The sequence below is a fragment of the Sesamum indicum genome, linkage group LG6 (assembly GCF_026168435.1).
Source record: "Sesamum indicum cultivar Baizhima isolate 11 linkage group LG6, ASM2616843v1, whole genome shotgun sequence".
Taxonomy (NCBI): domain Eukaryota; kingdom Viridiplantae; phylum Streptophyta; class Magnoliopsida; order Lamiales; family Pedaliaceae; genus Sesamum; species Sesamum indicum.
In genome coordinates this window covers 2,778,309-2,795,593 of record NC_142662.1, presented here as the reverse complement: position 1 = coordinate 2,795,593, position 17,285 = coordinate 2,778,309, and the positions used below count along the sequence as shown (strand labels likewise).

The window sequence follows — 17,285 nt, the reverse complement described above, 5'->3', positions numbered from 1 at the left end:
TAATGTATAATAATACGGTGAATCGAGTGCACATGCACTTCATTGAGGAAGAGATAACGGGTTCGTGACCACGTACTCTAATTAATCAAAGCTAATTGCTGATGCAGCATATCCGAAAGTGAGATCTGATTTTGAGTTGGGACTTGGCTGCACGTCGCACTGGATTGCACCTTAAGCCACGGACCACGGTGATTGTTCGTCTTCCACGTGGCCCTTTATGGAATATTTTAAATTTAGTCATATTAAAATAATTTTTTCTAAAATTTGATATAATAATGATACGTGTCCTATTCATTGTTTGATAAATTATCAATATTTTTCTAATTTTAACTGTAGTTCAATAATTAACTCTATCCGTTAGTGTCCATTGAATTTTTATTTAATTTTTGTGGTGAATGAACCAGAATATCTTTATGGATTAAAAATTATAATTTTATTTATTTTTTAAAAAAATTGATTCTTTCTTTTTTGAACTAAATGGATAATTTATTTTAAAATTTTTCTATCCATTTTGTTTATTTTTTTTTTAAAAGAGAAAAATATAATAAAATAAAATTGATAATTTTATACAACTTCAAGTTAAAAATTATATAATTTTTTATCAAATATAAAAAATATTTATAATATTTACTATGCTAAAATAGTTTGGGTTTTGTTTTCAAATTTGCAAGTGTATTGGGGTTTGCAACATGATGGTATTGGTGGTTTGTTTTCCATTTTCCACCTCACCAAACATCAATTACTGACAAATACAGTAGTTTTACATTTGTAGCAACCATCCCCAGATGCTGACATCCTTTGTAACTTCAACCTCTATAACATTATCTACACTCGTAGATATTATTTGCTTTGTGTGATGGGATTAAAATGATGTAAATTAAAAAATAATAAAATTTAGGATAATAGTGATAGATTTTTATAATATTATTTTTATTTTATTAAGTATTGAATTATTGTGTGACAATTTTATTGCTTGTTCATTGAATAGCAATTTATTTGGGATAAAATTACAAAATACCAAAACTATCAAAGTAATTAAACAATGAAAAAAATAGGTACGAAAAACTATCACTATGTTTGGATTCATATTTTTGCATTTTTCGAGACAAAATAAAACATATCCAATGTTTGTTTTGTGTTTTTACACTTTTTTTTGTGTTGTTATATTTTTCAACTTTCTATATATAATATATATATAAATAAGATATAATTTGATAATAAATAATAAATTTTATCTCCAAAAAATACAATATCAAACATACAATATTTATATATATACATATATATAAAAGAGATATGATTTAACAATGAATAGTGATTTTTGTCTTCCAAATCCCAACATCAAACCTACACACTTATTTTAAAATATTTTAAATTACCTCAAAACACAAATCCAAACATACAATCTATTTTCGACACACACTTACTTATTTCTATTTTTTTCTCTTTATCTCCAAAATACAAAATAAAATACAAAAAATACAAATCCAAACATCACGTATATGTTTGTTTATTAGCTTTTTTCTTGTGTTTTTTATTAATTAAAAAAAAGAAAAGAAAAAGAAGACTTCGTCTTCTTCATCCTCACAAAAATAGCATCTTCCTGTTGCTACCCAATATCGCCCCATCAGCCCTCCTCCCCGCACCCACACCTCTCGTTAGCCTCCACCCCCAGGCACAACGTAGCCCCCCACCCTCGCGCCCAATGCCTCCCCTCCCCGCCCACAACACCGCCACCCCTCAACCCCCCTAAACTTCCTCACTATCTTTCTTCATAAAAGAATCAGAAAAACGACCAATGAGCAAGAAAAGCACAACACATTGAAATGGATCTCGAAATTGAGAGTAGATACTTCCTTTTTTTTTAAATACAAAGGGAGTTGATTCTGGAGGTCCAAACTTGTGACCAAACTGTTGAAACAATTGCACTGGAGGAGCTCCTCCAATATGAACTTGATGAACAACTCAAACATTTGGAAACCATATGGTTGTTCCAATGTATTTCCACAACAAGTTTCTCAGTCCTCATTAATGGAGCACCATATGGCTTCTTCAAACCAACTCGAGGCATCAGACAGGGAGATCCTATCTCACCTTATCTTTTTATTATTTATGCTGAAGTTCTTTCCCATCTACTTTTGCAGGAAGGCACTTGGGAGTATTAAAAGAATCAAAGTTAGCAGAAATCTTTCCCCGATTTCCCATCTCTTGTATGTTGATGATCTCACAATCTTTTGCAGGGCTGAAATAAAGGATGCACAAACTGTCCGAGAGTGCCTGGACAAATTCGGAAGATGGTCTAGCCAAATTGCAAATTGTCGAAAGTCTGTTGTCCACTTCAGCCATAGTGTGCCAAACAGGCGGAAAAGAGAAATCCTCCAAATGACTATATGCAACCATCAAGTTAAACATTTTGGACTTCCGTTTCTGCAAACCAACCTCAAGGAACAAAGCTTTCAATGAACTCATGGATAAACTTGTCAGAAAACTCTCTATGTGGAAGGCAAAACATCTTTCAAGGGCGGGCAAAATGATTCGAATAAAAAATGTTGCACAATCATTTCCAGTCTACTCAATGTCAACATTCCTCATTCCAAAAATAATCTGTTTGAAGATGGACAAAATTGTAAGATGATTTTGGTGGAAAGCTAAAACATCCGAAAGCAACAAGCACTTCCTGGCCTTTAAATCTTGGCATTCCATTTGCCAACCAAAAAACAAAAGAGGATTGGGATTTAGATAATTCTTTGATTTCAACAAAGCCCTTGTCTCAAATATCTCTTGAAATATTTTTCAGAAACCTGATAAGTTGTGCTGTCAAATTATTTGTGCAAGAAATTTGAAAAATGACTTGCAATTTAACTCATCTTCACAGGTGACGGAGGCCTATGGATTTGGCAACATGCAGTCAACTGTAGCAAAGTGATTCAAATGGGAACATGCTTTCCAGTCTCGACCAGTTCAGCTACCAGAATCTGGGAGGACCCATGGATTCCCTCAATGCAGAATTTCACCCCAGTGCCACTCACTCAAACTAATCCTCTTGGCCCAAGATTTGTTCGTGATTTAGTTGATCAAGTTGGGAATCAATGGAAACTCGACATCCTGAATCAATTATTCAATGTAGAAACTGTCCGAGAAATAAAAAAGAAATCCAAATTCTAGAATGAATGGAACCCATTAAACCATTTTGGGCTCCCTCCAACTCAGGAAAATTTTCAACCAAGACGGCCTTTCAAGTCATCCAACGAAAGTCTGAAACCACTGATCATGAGAATGAAATTGTTGGGAAAAGAATCTGGAGCTTTGACATCCACAACAGACTCAAAGTGTTCATCTGGAGAACCTGTTTGACACATTACTAACACGAGGTAAAATCTGCCAAATTATACAAACTCAAATTACGGAATGTTAAATGGCAAGTGAGACTCGAACCTCTGAATCACTTGTCAATTAGAGAGTGGTTTCTTTGCTTGTCCGAGCCAAATTCACAATTGTTCCCGGACGTTTCCATTTAGCAGGAGTTTATTATCAAATTCATGTGAAGAATGCCCAAACAGTAAAGGATGTGGCAAGATTCATTGACAGAAAAGCAATCAAACACCCCAATGCAAGAAAGACTAAAGGGATCAAGACCCAAGCTAATTGTGAGTGGATGCCCCTGCCATTGGGATGGACCAAGGTGAATACGGACGCCACATTCAAGGAGGACAAATGTATGAAAACATTTGTTGTTCTTGATCATTGTAATTTCCTTACCTATGTGGAGACCGCTCAAATCTTAGTCTATGATCCGAATCTTGCTGAGTTTAGAGCATTGAGAGTGGCAATTGAAAAGATTCATGCTATACAGATAGAACATGTTATCTTATGATTCTTTGGTAGCCATCAACTGGATCAAAAGCAAGCATGGTGACGTTGATCGTTTAGCCCAAATTGATGTACAAGTCATCCAATTTATTTGGAAACAATGGCCTAAATGGGACTTTAGGAAAATCCCGAGGCTATTAGTGGACTTGCACACTGTATGGCTAAATGGGCCCGTGGTGCTATCTGAGATGGTCCAATTCCCCCCCCTCTATTCCCACGGAATGTATTTTGTGGCAAGGGCTGTCCAACCCTTGAATTTTACTAGATAAACAGAAAAAAAAAAAAAAAAAAAAAGGAGAGAGTCGATTCTTTGTAATTTTGGGCACAAGTAGGAACAAACATATAAAATGGCAGGGCATGAGTAAAGGCAATATGGGATTACGGAAGTTAATAATATTTTCTCTTGTTCATTTCATATTACAATACCACCTCCTTAGGTGGTATTATAATACGAGGCTTATCACAATTAATAATGAACTAAGAGCAATAAGACCAAGCCTAAAAAAAAAAGGGTAAACAACCTATTACTAAGGATTCACCCAGATATCCTTAACAATACCAGAAAGTTAAAAGCCCGTAAAGTATATTTTGTCTTTGAAAATACAATTATTTTTGTACTTTACTATTTAATTTTTTTTCTATTATATTTTATCATTCAAAGTATATGAACTTTATATATAACTATCTCAAATCACATTTCGATGAAAATTTCACTTAAAAGTGATCTCATACCATGCGCACGAGAATTTTATAGGAATTTTGGCCATATATCACTATTATTAAGAGTATTATCAGCTGAAGTTTGTAAAAAATTTGGACAACATAAACATTACGTCATTGTCCTTAAAAATTTTAACATAAAAAAATGAAATGGATAGCTTTGTTGAATTTACTTAACTTCACAATAGGTATATTTGATGGGTGGGTTGAGTTCAAAATGGATGGGGTCTTATATAGATTTAAATGTATGGTTAAAATGAATTCGTTGATTCAAATACGATTTTGTACAATACGCAAAAATATATATTACTATCACAACTGGTGAGTCTTGGGCTTTGCGCCCGTGGGTATTTTCTTGAAGCATTTTCATGGAAACTTGGGCCATCTTGTGGGCTTATAACCCAAATCAGCCCGCATTCTTCAATATTTTTTGGATCGCTGGTTTCTGGGACATCCTAAGCGAAATCTCCCTGATTGATTTGTCGCTTAGCTCCAGCTTAAATTCCCAATTCGTCCAATTATCGGCTCCGGGTCTCCGATCGAAGAATCCCATTGTGTCTCAACGTCCACGCCCGAAATTGACTGATTATCGCTGCAGAAACCCTAGGGAGAAAGCTTTGGAGAGGAAAAAATGGCGTCGGGATGGGGAATAACAGGGAATAAGGGTCGTTGCTATGATTTCTGGATGGATTTTAGCGACTGCATGTCTCGCTGCAGGGAGCCCAAAGATTGCGCACTGCTCCGTGAAGATTATTTGGAGTGCCTCCACCACTCTAAAGAGGTATGTCCATGGGTTCTTCACCTTTTTCTTCTAGTCTTTTGAAGTTTTTGGTTTTTAATTACGTGTCACTTGGTTGTGTTCAGATCACTCGTGGTTTTAGTTAGTTTCATGGCCTTGGTGTGACAATTCTAGACTTGGAATTGAAATTTTACCAATGCTTCAATTCAAAATCCAGTAGACTATTTTGTATATTGCAGTATGATGAGTACAGTTATTCAGATGCATTCTCGGTTATATATGCCTGTATTTTTATGTATGTATATATATACAAATAATTATTTATTTACCAGTTCTGATTGCTTGAGTTCAATTTTATGGAACCAAACACCCGTAGAGTTGGACAAATTTTTATGATAGCGCGCGATTTCTCCCTCTACACAATTTGGAAAAGTGTTGGCCAATTATTTACAAATCATTGTTTCATCTGTTGCTGTCTTCTTCTAGTAATAAGTTGGACTGCAAATATATAACTTGATTGCGGTTGATTGGGGTTGCTATGCTTTGGAGAATACCGTAAAGAGTGATGTAGCAATAATAAGTACAGGGGACTGATTAGTTTGAGCCTTTGAGGGTAATGGTGGGGGAGGGAGAGAATACGTTGGTAGTACTTTCTACCGTTGTGATCAGTGAGACATCTTTGGGTTGCTATGACATAGGTGCTATCTGACCACTTATCTTTCCAATTTGTCAACTTAGGGCCATGGATGCTTTCTTATAAGTGTTTCAACTAGTGATGGAGATTTGTGTAACAAATTCATGCTCAAATCCTGCATGGATTAAAGTTGAGAAATAATGCTCCCAATATGTGTAAACCAAAATTATTGGTTAGGGCGCCGAAACAATCTGTATATATTCATTGTTAGTTACAATTTGTACATCCCTGTGAGGGAATTGAGCTCTCTTATAATGTCACAGTCTGCTGAATGTGGAGTTCTCATGATGGATTCACTGAACTATGAGTAGAGTTGGCCTGCGTATAGGATCATGCAAGTTCAATTGCTGGATTTTCGGTCACGTTGCTGTTGGTTTGGTCATTGGATTTTCTGTCACATTGCTGATGAGTCCCAAAACTTCAAAATATCTCAATGCCAATAGAATTATGTGTGTGGTTAACTCATTTCATGGTTATTGTTTGAAGATAATGGTTCTAATCCAAAACATACCATCATTGTTGCTGAAATAAAAATTTGGCAGAGATTTTCTCAGTTATTCCTTTTTGTGCTTGGAACAAGTGGGAAAACGTTAAATGTGCTTCAAATTCACATAGTTCTGTATGCAACTATATTTAAACGAAACTATAATTTACGTGAATAAATTATCACTCTAAATTAAATTATTAAGTTAATGTATTTAGAGAAAATTCTGTATAAAACTTAAGAGATTCTCGATCAATAAAACAGTTCTTAGAATAGCTTCTATAGGGCCTTATCTTTTTTTATTACATGTATATGGGGCATCATATATGTAAGCCTCAGAAATTCCCTTTTGACTATAAAAAAGGATTCGGTTTATTTACAAGACTAGGTTTATTTGGATGTCCACTCTGCCTTTACCTCCTCTTTTCTCGGATTTAGAAACTATGGGCTGAATACCACCATTCTTATTTCTGTTAATATTATCACTTTTATTGCAGTTCCAACGTCGGAATCGGGTCTACAAGGAGGAGCAGCGTCAACTAAGAGCAGCAGCAGAGAAGGGCAAGGGAGGTGGGGAGGATGTTCATCACTGAGCATCATCTCCAACTTCTAAAGATGGGAAGTAGCTGATTGTCTTCTGAACTTGTTGAAAATAAAGAAACGAATCAGTATCTGTACTCTGGAATGCTAAAAGCAAGACCATTCTTTGTACCTCCAAAATGGGAATTTTGGTGCAAAATGATGAGATAAAATCGTTTTCCTTGAACAACATGCTTCTCCATTTTGCAGGCTTGCCACGCCATTGTTGCATTTGTTTTTGAATTCTCTGATGATGCTCTCCAAAGAACAACTTTATGCATTGTACATGTTACAAAAGCCGTATCATTATTGGATGAGTATAATGGCTATTTTTCAACGGCTATATTGTCACTCCAACGGCTGTTCCAAGAGCCGGTCTGAATTAGCTTATATATATATATACATATATATATATATATGTGCTGCATGTTATTTTCATTTTATTTCATTTCTCCTACAATTGATCATTAACCAGACACACTCTCAATCTCTCTCTGATTTTCATGCATATAGACTTGATCAGCTAGAATTATGTAATTTGGAACGACTACCATTGATCTCTTGTGTTGGTTGACCAGGTAACAACTTGAACCCTTTTTATTAATTAAATTGCAGTTTAATTATTTTAGTTTTCTGATTTTTTCATCTTGTATGTTATGTATTATTAGTTATAAGTAATATTTATAAATTTATAGCCTGAAATATAATTATATATACGTGTGAATATATAATGAGCATCATGTTAAGACACTGAAGAGATGGATGTATGATAAGGACCTCTGAGAGGGCGGGTCTTACGCTGAAGTTTGAGAATGATGTTAAGACTTTCATATAATAGGCCAAGTGTCGACATGGATATATGGACAAAGACAAAATCAGATGCCCGTATAAGAAGTGTAAAATCGAAAGATTCAAAACACCTGACAATGTTAGTTTTTATTTATATATGTGAGGGTTTATGTCAGTACATTATAATTGCATTTCGCATAGCGAGAAGAGGGTGCAGGAGGATCAAACCCCAGTTGTTAAGGAGTACGGTAATTCCCCATTGGGGTGATGAACAATAGATGGACTGGGCTCAGAGGATGGATTTTTATGCAACCGGGCTAGGTTATTTCTCTTATTACCACAAGTGTGTCACTAATAATGGTACGAGGTTGTCAGATTGCTTTTTCAATGTAGTGCACGTTGCCAAGAGATTACTACAGTACAAAGAGTGACTGCAAAACACACAAGCTGTATGATCATATTTATTCATATTGTTCATTATACTTACATTGTGCAATCTCCCCCGAGAATGTACATGAGTTCTGAGTATATGTCCCAGACAATGGTGATCCTTGGCCCTTCTAATCTGAAGCGTCTGATTGATGTGTACTTGGAGCCTTTGATCGAAGAGTTGTTGCAATTGTAGCATGTGGATGTACGAATGCATGACAATGCCACAAACTAGGCATTCATTATCCGCGCGGCATTGATGTGGACCATGAACAACCTACCCGCTTATGGGAAGGCATTCCATTTGTAGCACGATAGGAAGGCATGCTAATTTGATTGTCATTGACAGTTTCTCCTTCAGGACCATCTGTATAGTAGGAACAAGTAAACCTTTATAAAAAATCGAGTGGAAAGAAAGGTTGCATATAGAATTGCAATAGAGTGGGTTTGGATGGACCCAGAACTCGCCCTGCCAACTACGAGACAAATTGGGGACCCGCCTCGCCTCGATTTTTTATGTCTAGCCCCGCCCCATCCCGCTAGAAAATCTGTCGAGGGGGGTTTGCACTGGTAGATCAGAATTTTTTTAAAATGCATAAAAGAAAAAAGGAGAGAAGCCATAAAGAAGAGTTAGGAAGCGATGGCGAGAACGATGAGATGGCGAGCACGAGGAGGTAATGAGGCAAGGCGGCAGTGAGACAAGAGATTGAGAAAAAAGAAAGACTAAATAGTGAGAGAGAAGAGAAATGGCGAGACACTAAGAGAGAAGGAAGAAAGATGGAGAGAAAAGTAAATTTGGGAAAGGTTTGAAAAAGCTTGAGAGGGAGAGAGAGAAAAGAGATGGACATTTAAGAGAGATAATGAGATAGGTGAGAGTAGAGTGTTTTAAGGGCAACTAGAAAGGGTAGAGATTAGGTCAAATATTAAGTAAATTAGATACTTATATAAAGAAATTAAGAAAAATATATTGATTATGTATCGAGACGGGTCTCCCTAGACCCGAGACCCACCCTAGACTGTTCGGCACGAGTCTTAAAACTTAAGACCCAAGACCCTCCCCGAACATAATTTTTAGATCGGAATTGCCCCATTCGAGGTGGGTTCGAGACGGATTTTCGCGGGTCTAAGTTAAATTGCCATCCCTAATTGCACGTCTAAGACTGACAGGAGAGCAGATCCGCGATTGGGTTGCAGAGTTCAGTCCTGTAGTTGAACAACTCTTGACACTCCCTTCGTTCTGTGGTGGCGACCACAAATGGACGAAAAAAAACATCATACTGGGCAATGCATTTGATTTGACACAATCTTGATATCATGCACATTGAGAAAAATATATTTGAAATTATATTTTTCACCCTGATGGACATAAAAGAAAAGATGAAGGATAATTTGAATGCACGGAAGGACTTGAGAATTATATGCAATCGGCCTGAGCTTGAAGTGGACGAACACAGACCGAACACTATGCCTAAAACAGTCTATTTCCTGATGAAGGAGCAGAAGAGAAGGATATGTGATTAAATAAATTATCTTAAATTTCCTGATGGCTTCACGTCTAACATTGTCTGCTTCATGGACAGTATAAAGCTTTTGGGCCACGAACAAAAAGAAAAAAATGTACAAGTGGGTTTTTTCTGATACTAAAATAAGTGAAAAGTCCAAGTTTTGACATCTATTGTAGAGCAAATTGGTCGAGTATATGTATATTTAAATATATATATATATATATATATATATATATAGAGAGAGAGAGAGAGAGAGAGAGAGAGAGAGAGATGATCTTGCGGATTTACTTAGGTTCGAAGGTAAGACAATGGATCAACTTAATGCACATGTGATCCAAACTTTCAAGTCCACAAGTAATTGAAGCAAAGTCAAGACAATGCAGGCCCATTTAAACGTGATTCACATCTTCGCCACTCATTCACTTTCAAAATTACATTTTCAAGTACATATTTGTAAACGAATCTTGAGGGGGAATTTGTAGGCAAATGAATTTTCTATCCAATTAAATAAATGACAAGTATCAAATAATATATTATGGGTAAATCACATTTTTTCATTAATTTTGTTTTTACATTAATTTACCATTTCAACTTTATGAAATTTACAATTTGCCATATGACCATGTTTTGGTTGATTTTTCTATAGAAAAAACATTACATGTTATGCATATGCAAGAAATATTACGTCACATAACCTTTAAATATCACATGTGCATTGCATGTCATGATTTTTTTGAAAAAAAACCTTGTTGAAAAATAGTTACAAATGACAAAATGCAAAATTTCGTAAAATTGATATGGTAAATTGACACCAAGAAAAAAAATTTAGATGCCAAAATGTAAAAATTTTTATAGTTCAAAAGGCAAAAACAATTAACCCAATGTATTAATTATCAATTATAATCTATTTTCTATTTATATTTTAAAATTTACTAAATTAATTTCAAATATAAATAGTCAATTAATTGATAATTTAATATATATTTTGTCATCAAATCAATGATCGACAAGTGTTAAAATGAAGTATTTCTGCCAATCAAATCATATTTCACATTCAAAGATTCAAGTCAATCAGACCACGCCATGGAGAAACTGCATGTATACTCCAACCAAATCAAAACAAATATTAGCGATATGTATCTCTTTAAAAATACAAATATTAAATAGATAAGGTCAAATTGATGAATCATATCTTGCCAAATATTTGATGTATTTATTTCTTTAAATTAAATTATAAATAAAAAATACAAAAGTATTCAAGTGCACCACAACCCTATCCCTTTGACACTTATATAAAAGAGTCCCTATAGGTCATTCAAAACACACGCAGACATCGAGAACGAAGAGTAAAATAAGATAAAAAAGCCACATAATTTTCTCCACGATGTTCCTCAAATTTAAGAATATTCAAAGCACTGAAAGCAGAGATCGACTCTTTTGTTAAAGGTGCATCATAAACTATAGTATTTAATTCTATATTACAGATGCTAAACCCTCAAATTAACATTATAAATATTCAAATATATTCTCAAGAAAATTCAAATGGCAAATCCACAAATCCTCAAATATCAAGTCAAGACTATAGCATTTGATTCGGTATTACAAACATGAGCCATCCGATTAACGTTATAGAAATTCAAAATACAAGTCCAACGAAGATCTACATGGAGATTACCCTTTGAATTTGTTACATATACTACTGACGAGAAGAATCAAAGATAGAATTAAGAGTGTACTCACTATGATTGTTTATCCAAATATTTTATTTATAATAATTTATTTATATTTTAATTTTTCAAACACGATAAAATTAGCGCTCATGTTAACATCATCAAGTATTTTATGTTTCTCAATTTGGAGAATATAATATGTAAAGAAATATTGGACACCTATATAATTAGGGTGATAGATGATTTCTAAATAAAGTCTATAAAAGTAATATAAGAACATGATATATGTTTGTCCTTTCTAATTTATTTTACCCTCTCATGTAAATTTTGATATTTTCAATTTAATAAAATCAAAATGATAAAGTTAAAGTTAAGTAATAAACTGAGATAACATTATACAGCAACAAAATTTACTATAGTAAATTTCAGATATTAGTCATAACTAATAAGTTCAGAGTAGGGAAACAAAGTAATAAAAAAATGAAAGATTTAAAATTAGAAAATTGTTATATTAAATTAGATAATACACTACCAATAAAAATGCCAATATGTAACAAAAACGGAATACTGTACTCCCTTTCCTTAAAATTTGGTGTAATTATATATAAATTTCTTGTGGTTTAAAAAATTGCAGCTAGTACCCATGATATTTGCTTTCATCTAATAGATAAGTCCGTCAGTTAGTAAAAATTCATTGAATTTGTTGATATTAACAAAAAACTGAATAAAAATTGATATTTACCCTCGATTGACTTATTTCTGATTTATTGTAGGTGAAATAATTTTTCCCGACTAACGGTGAAAAATTACCTCCTCAAATGCATAAATATTTGAAGATGTATAGGGATAATTTTGTAATAAAAAGATTTATTAACCTGCAATAAATCAGTAACAAATCAATCGAAGGTAAATATAAATTTATTATCTCCTTTTTTTGTTAATATCAGAAAATTAGATGAATTTTAATTAACAAATGAATAGTTTATTAGAGAAAATCATATTTTAAAATATTAAATATAATTTTTTAATTATAAAAAATTTATATATAATTATACTAAACCTCATAAAAGGTAGTGTAATTATCACTAACAAAAAACATTTGAGGACCCGATAAGCTCACCAGCATTGGCCGTCAGTCCTTTCACAAGATTCGCATCAGCAGAGCTGATCACATGCATGAGGCCTTGGGAGCGGCCTTACATATTAAGGTGGGACTAAGCTAGCAGGCCCACTACAGTGACCCGGCCTGAGGGTCTTGGGCCGGACTGGCCCGCAAATGCTATAGGACAACAGATTGGTACTGAACAGTTCACCATGTTTTAAACCTTCCTATATGTTATTGAAGCTAACATATGCTTACTGTTTTTGTATGGGGAAAGAGGAATCCTATGTCTGATCTGACCGAAATATGAGACTTCTTTGGGCAAATTCAAGTTCGCCATGTATCCGCCCCAAATCATGAATGAGTCCTAAAAAATGAACACATACGTTAGGCTAGTCGGGTTCGTCTCGAACTAAGATCTTCCAACGCTCAAATTAGTTTGGGTCGATGCGATCTACAAGTTTAGAGATGAATGCAATAAATGCATGTTGCCTCAAAATGATTCATATCCAAAATATTTATAAGGCCCAAGTGTACAGTACAGGCTGAGCCACGTGTCACCATCCAAATACTCTTCCAGGTTCTTGCACGAGTCATATCTCCGAGAATCAGATCCACACACAAATACGTGGATCCTGCAGTTTTTAAGCTGTTTTACTCATAAGGGAGGGATTTTTTTATCTTTTAGCATATAATACCCCAATAATGTCACAGAAGCATCATCATCTGTCTCTTAATTATAGACCCATGATGTTGAGATAGTTGTGAAACATCATCATCAGTCTCTTAATTATATGGACCCATGGTGTTGAGATAGTTGTGAAATTTGACAAACCGTTTTACCAACTGAAGATGTGGACACGATTAGGACAAAAAATGGGAAATGGGTATTTTATTTAATATAATTATATTCTCCTTTTTTAAAATTTGATATAATTACATATAGACTTAATGTGATTTAGAAAATTACACTTCGTATCTCCGGAACTTTCGCAACCACTTAGAAAGATCGACACTGGTTGGAAGTGCATTAAGACAAGCTCGCCAAGTGAACACCTTGATCTTATTTGGGAGCGAAGCTTGCCATAATTTTCTCTACCACCATAGATCCCGCATGCCCCGGGTGCTCGAATAAGGATGATCCTCGAGCTCGTAGTGAGATGGTAAGCACTCTGGACAGAAAAAGCCATTCTTAGTATAGTGGCAAATACTGTGCGTTAAATTGTTATTATAAGCATTTAATGGCACGTGTATGGTGGCAACCTATTGCCACTATATGTAGAGTCACTATGTCGTCTCTATGAAATAATGCTAATTATCTATAGTAACAATTTTAAGCTTATTTATTTAAATAAATAAAAAACAACAAAAATAAAATAAATTTTAAACTTATTAATAATTTTAATGCAACATTCAAAACCTGCATTTTTTATTTTTTTATTTTTAGAAAAATCTTATGGCATCGACAACTCTCACTATAAAACAAAGCGGGATTTGGCATAGTTCGCCCAACCTTAGGAACGGGTATTGGCACTCAAGAGAAATGGTAGGTGGTTGATGGCGTCATGATCCTTATTTTTTATGTGTTATTTTTTTGGCAATATCGTCACTAGAGGTGTTCCGAAAAAAAAAAAAAAAATTGGGTCTTCTACATGTGGGCCGAGAAGTACATCTGAAGCCAAATCTAGCCTGATCAGGCCACTTTAGCTACCCAATGAGGTCTGGCTCCAGCTCCAGGCGTATTGGGCCAGCGAGGAATTCCAGTAGGAGTCCTCTAAGAATAAGGCGAATCGAGCAGCGAACCCCATGGCGTCCTCGACTATGTACCGGGGGAGGGTCTTACTCAATCGGCATGCACAAGAGAAAGTTGGTAAGTAAATAATAGTATTTGTATGTTAAATAATTAATTTTAAATATGATACTAACTATTTTTTTCTTATACAGGAGATAGGACTCGGTCGGCCGCCCAAACAAATAGAATTATTCGAGCGCTGCTATAAGAAAAAAGAGGATGGCAGTTGGAGTGGACCGAGGGCGGCGAAGGTGGTTGTTAGTAGCTAAATTATTAATATAATTTTTTTAATAAATAATTCTTCGTTTAATAAATGTACTAATAATTTTATTTGTTTTGCAGGACGTTCCAAAAGATATTGAAGGATCATCGGGCTCGGCCCAGGGTTGACGACCTCGATGCCCCCGTCGAATCCGAGGCTTTGGTGGCGATGATGAAACAACAAATGTGGCTGGCTGCGGCCGAGGCCAAGAACAAGGGCCTTCGGCCTTGGTACTGAGGCCCACATTTCCAACCGCACATTCACATTACCATCACCACCGCCACCGCCAACCCAGCCATGAAGGACCGCGTCGGCTGCCTCGACACGATGATGGCCGACATGATGGCCATGATGAGGGAGATGCGGGCCTCCTCGTCGACTGCAGCATTGCTTTGATAAACCCCCGGGGCGAGAATAAGGACGCTGATAACAAGGGTTTAGATTGGGTTTTACATTTTTTTCATTTTTGTAATTAAATACTTTTTCATATTAATATAATTTTTTTAATTATTCATGTTTCATAATATTATTAAATTTCATTATTATATATTTATTCAATTAATTAAATTCATAAATAAAATTAATTAAATTTTCATTAAATTAATTTAATTATATATGAAAAATTATTTAAAATGTATAAATTTATCTATTTATTCAAATTTATTAAATATATTAATGTTAAAAAAATTGTAAAATTAAAAAATTAGAGTGTGTTATAGTAATGCTCAAGAAAATGTTACAAATTATAGTAAAACCCATTCCAAAAATCACGACAAAGATCGTCCCAACAAAGTGTTCCTAAACTGGATTAAATCATTCCAAATACAATTGATAAATTCATTTCAAATAGGTGATAACCGTTCCAAATACAATTACTAATCAATATCTAATATATGTTCCAAATTTGTTGAGAACCATTCCTAATGCCATTACTAAAACAGTTCTACAAATGTGTTCCTAATTCACTAACCCATTCCTAAATCTGTTGCAATATACAGTTCCAAAAATCGTTCCTAAATTAATCCCAATTAGAAAAAAAAAGTTACAGAGTTCCTGCACGAGTATTACAATGTCCGTTCCAAAAATTTACTGATAAAAATAAATTATCCGCTCCTAAAACTATCCCTAACCGTTACTAAAATTTTTTTGGACAAATTCGATATTTGGAACGGTTTACAAGGACTGGTACAGTTACCGTTCCAATTTGGAATGAGATTTTATAAACCGTTCCTAAATTTATGTATCGCCGACAGTAAGGACGGATTTCTATCCGTTCCAAAATCGTTCCAAGGTCCGCTCCAAATAAGTTTTGTATTCTGTAAACCATTTCAAAGTATAAAAAAAAAACATTCCAAAACCTGCCTCAAATTCCATTTTTTTTATAGTGGAACTTGACCCACCTTAGATCTCTATTTATAGAAGGGCTTTTAAAGAGATTTTAGGGTTGTTGGGGTTCAGTGACATATCTTTGTTATCCTTAAGATACTAGCTTTGTAGGGAATAAGGATGACGTCTATCTGATATTTAGAGTTATCTCTTAGTAGATATGTCAGTTCAAAAAAGTCTTCCCTAATCAATCGTAATAATTCATTGTTATATGTTATTTTCCACTGACGAATCCAACAGTCTTCCCTAATCAATCGTAATAATTCATTGTTATATGCTATTTTCCACTGACAAATCTAACTGACTGTAAGGTCATTATGTATACCATATTGGGGAGAGAATGACTACTCCCACTAAAGAATTAACAAACCAAAATTATATCAATCATATCATAAGGAGTCCTTATTTCATTTCTACTTTATCCCTATACACTAATCACCTAATGAACAGATAGTTGTAATTGACCCTTATCTTATATAGTTTGCGTTTAACATGCATATCTTATGTTTGATTTATCCCATGTTTCATATTCAAATTCGTTTTCCAAGTTGACTACTTTGAAGTGGAATTGTCGTTGGGATAGATTCCACTCACCACAACCTTTGTACGGGGCACCCCGCGTTTTAAATGAGGGACGGTGCTAAAATATTTGAACAACACCACACTTGAGATTTGTAATCAATTGATAAACTTTTAAATTTGACTCAAATTCAATTCGTGTAGTTCAAAAATAATAAAATATACTTAAAAGTATCAAATTATTCGAGTTCTACTCATGTTTGAACTAATTAAATTAATCAAACTAAATTCAGACATAATTTTTAGAAATCAATAATAATTCAAACAACTTTGAATAATGAATATGTTCAACTCGACTTGAATCACTAGAAGAATAATGACTATTGGCTACAATTTTAATAGTTATGGATTAAAAATCATAGTAAATATTTTTTATTAACCACGATTAAATAAAACCAATTCAAAAACATAGATTTTTCACTAAGAAAAAGTTCATGGCTAAGAGTCATATATTTGCCACGATTTTTAGCATAGAAATGTTTTAACCACCCTCGCAGATACCACGACTGACAACCGTTGCATGGCCGTAGTCTGTAACTATTTCCTACAACTATTATTTTTAACCATAACAACCATAATTAAATATTGTATTTTTTGTAATGAATACTTTACTGCCCGACAGACAGAATTAATATCAAATAATTCAATAAGAGTATTCTCCAAAAGGTAGGTAAAAAAATAAGTA

At 34.2% G+C, this 17,285-nt stretch overlaps 1 protein-coding gene across 1 annotated transcript; it reads left to right on the top strand.

The window, feature by feature from the left end:
* The first annotated feature begins 5,047 nt into the window (after positions 1-5,047).
* LOC105165225 (NADH dehydrogenase [ubiquinone] iron-sulfur protein 5-B) lies at positions 5,048-7,423 on the top strand. The gene is made up of 2 exons (XM_011084170.3): positions 5,048-5,371; positions 7,005-7,423. The coding sequence occupies exons 1-2, from the start codon at positions 5,222-5,224 to the stop codon at positions 7,098-7,100; spliced, it is 246 nt and encodes an 81-aa protein (XP_011082472.1). The 5' UTR covers positions 5,048-5,221; the 3' UTR covers positions 7,101-7,423.
* The last annotated feature ends 9,862 nt before the right edge of the window (positions 7,424-17,285 follow it).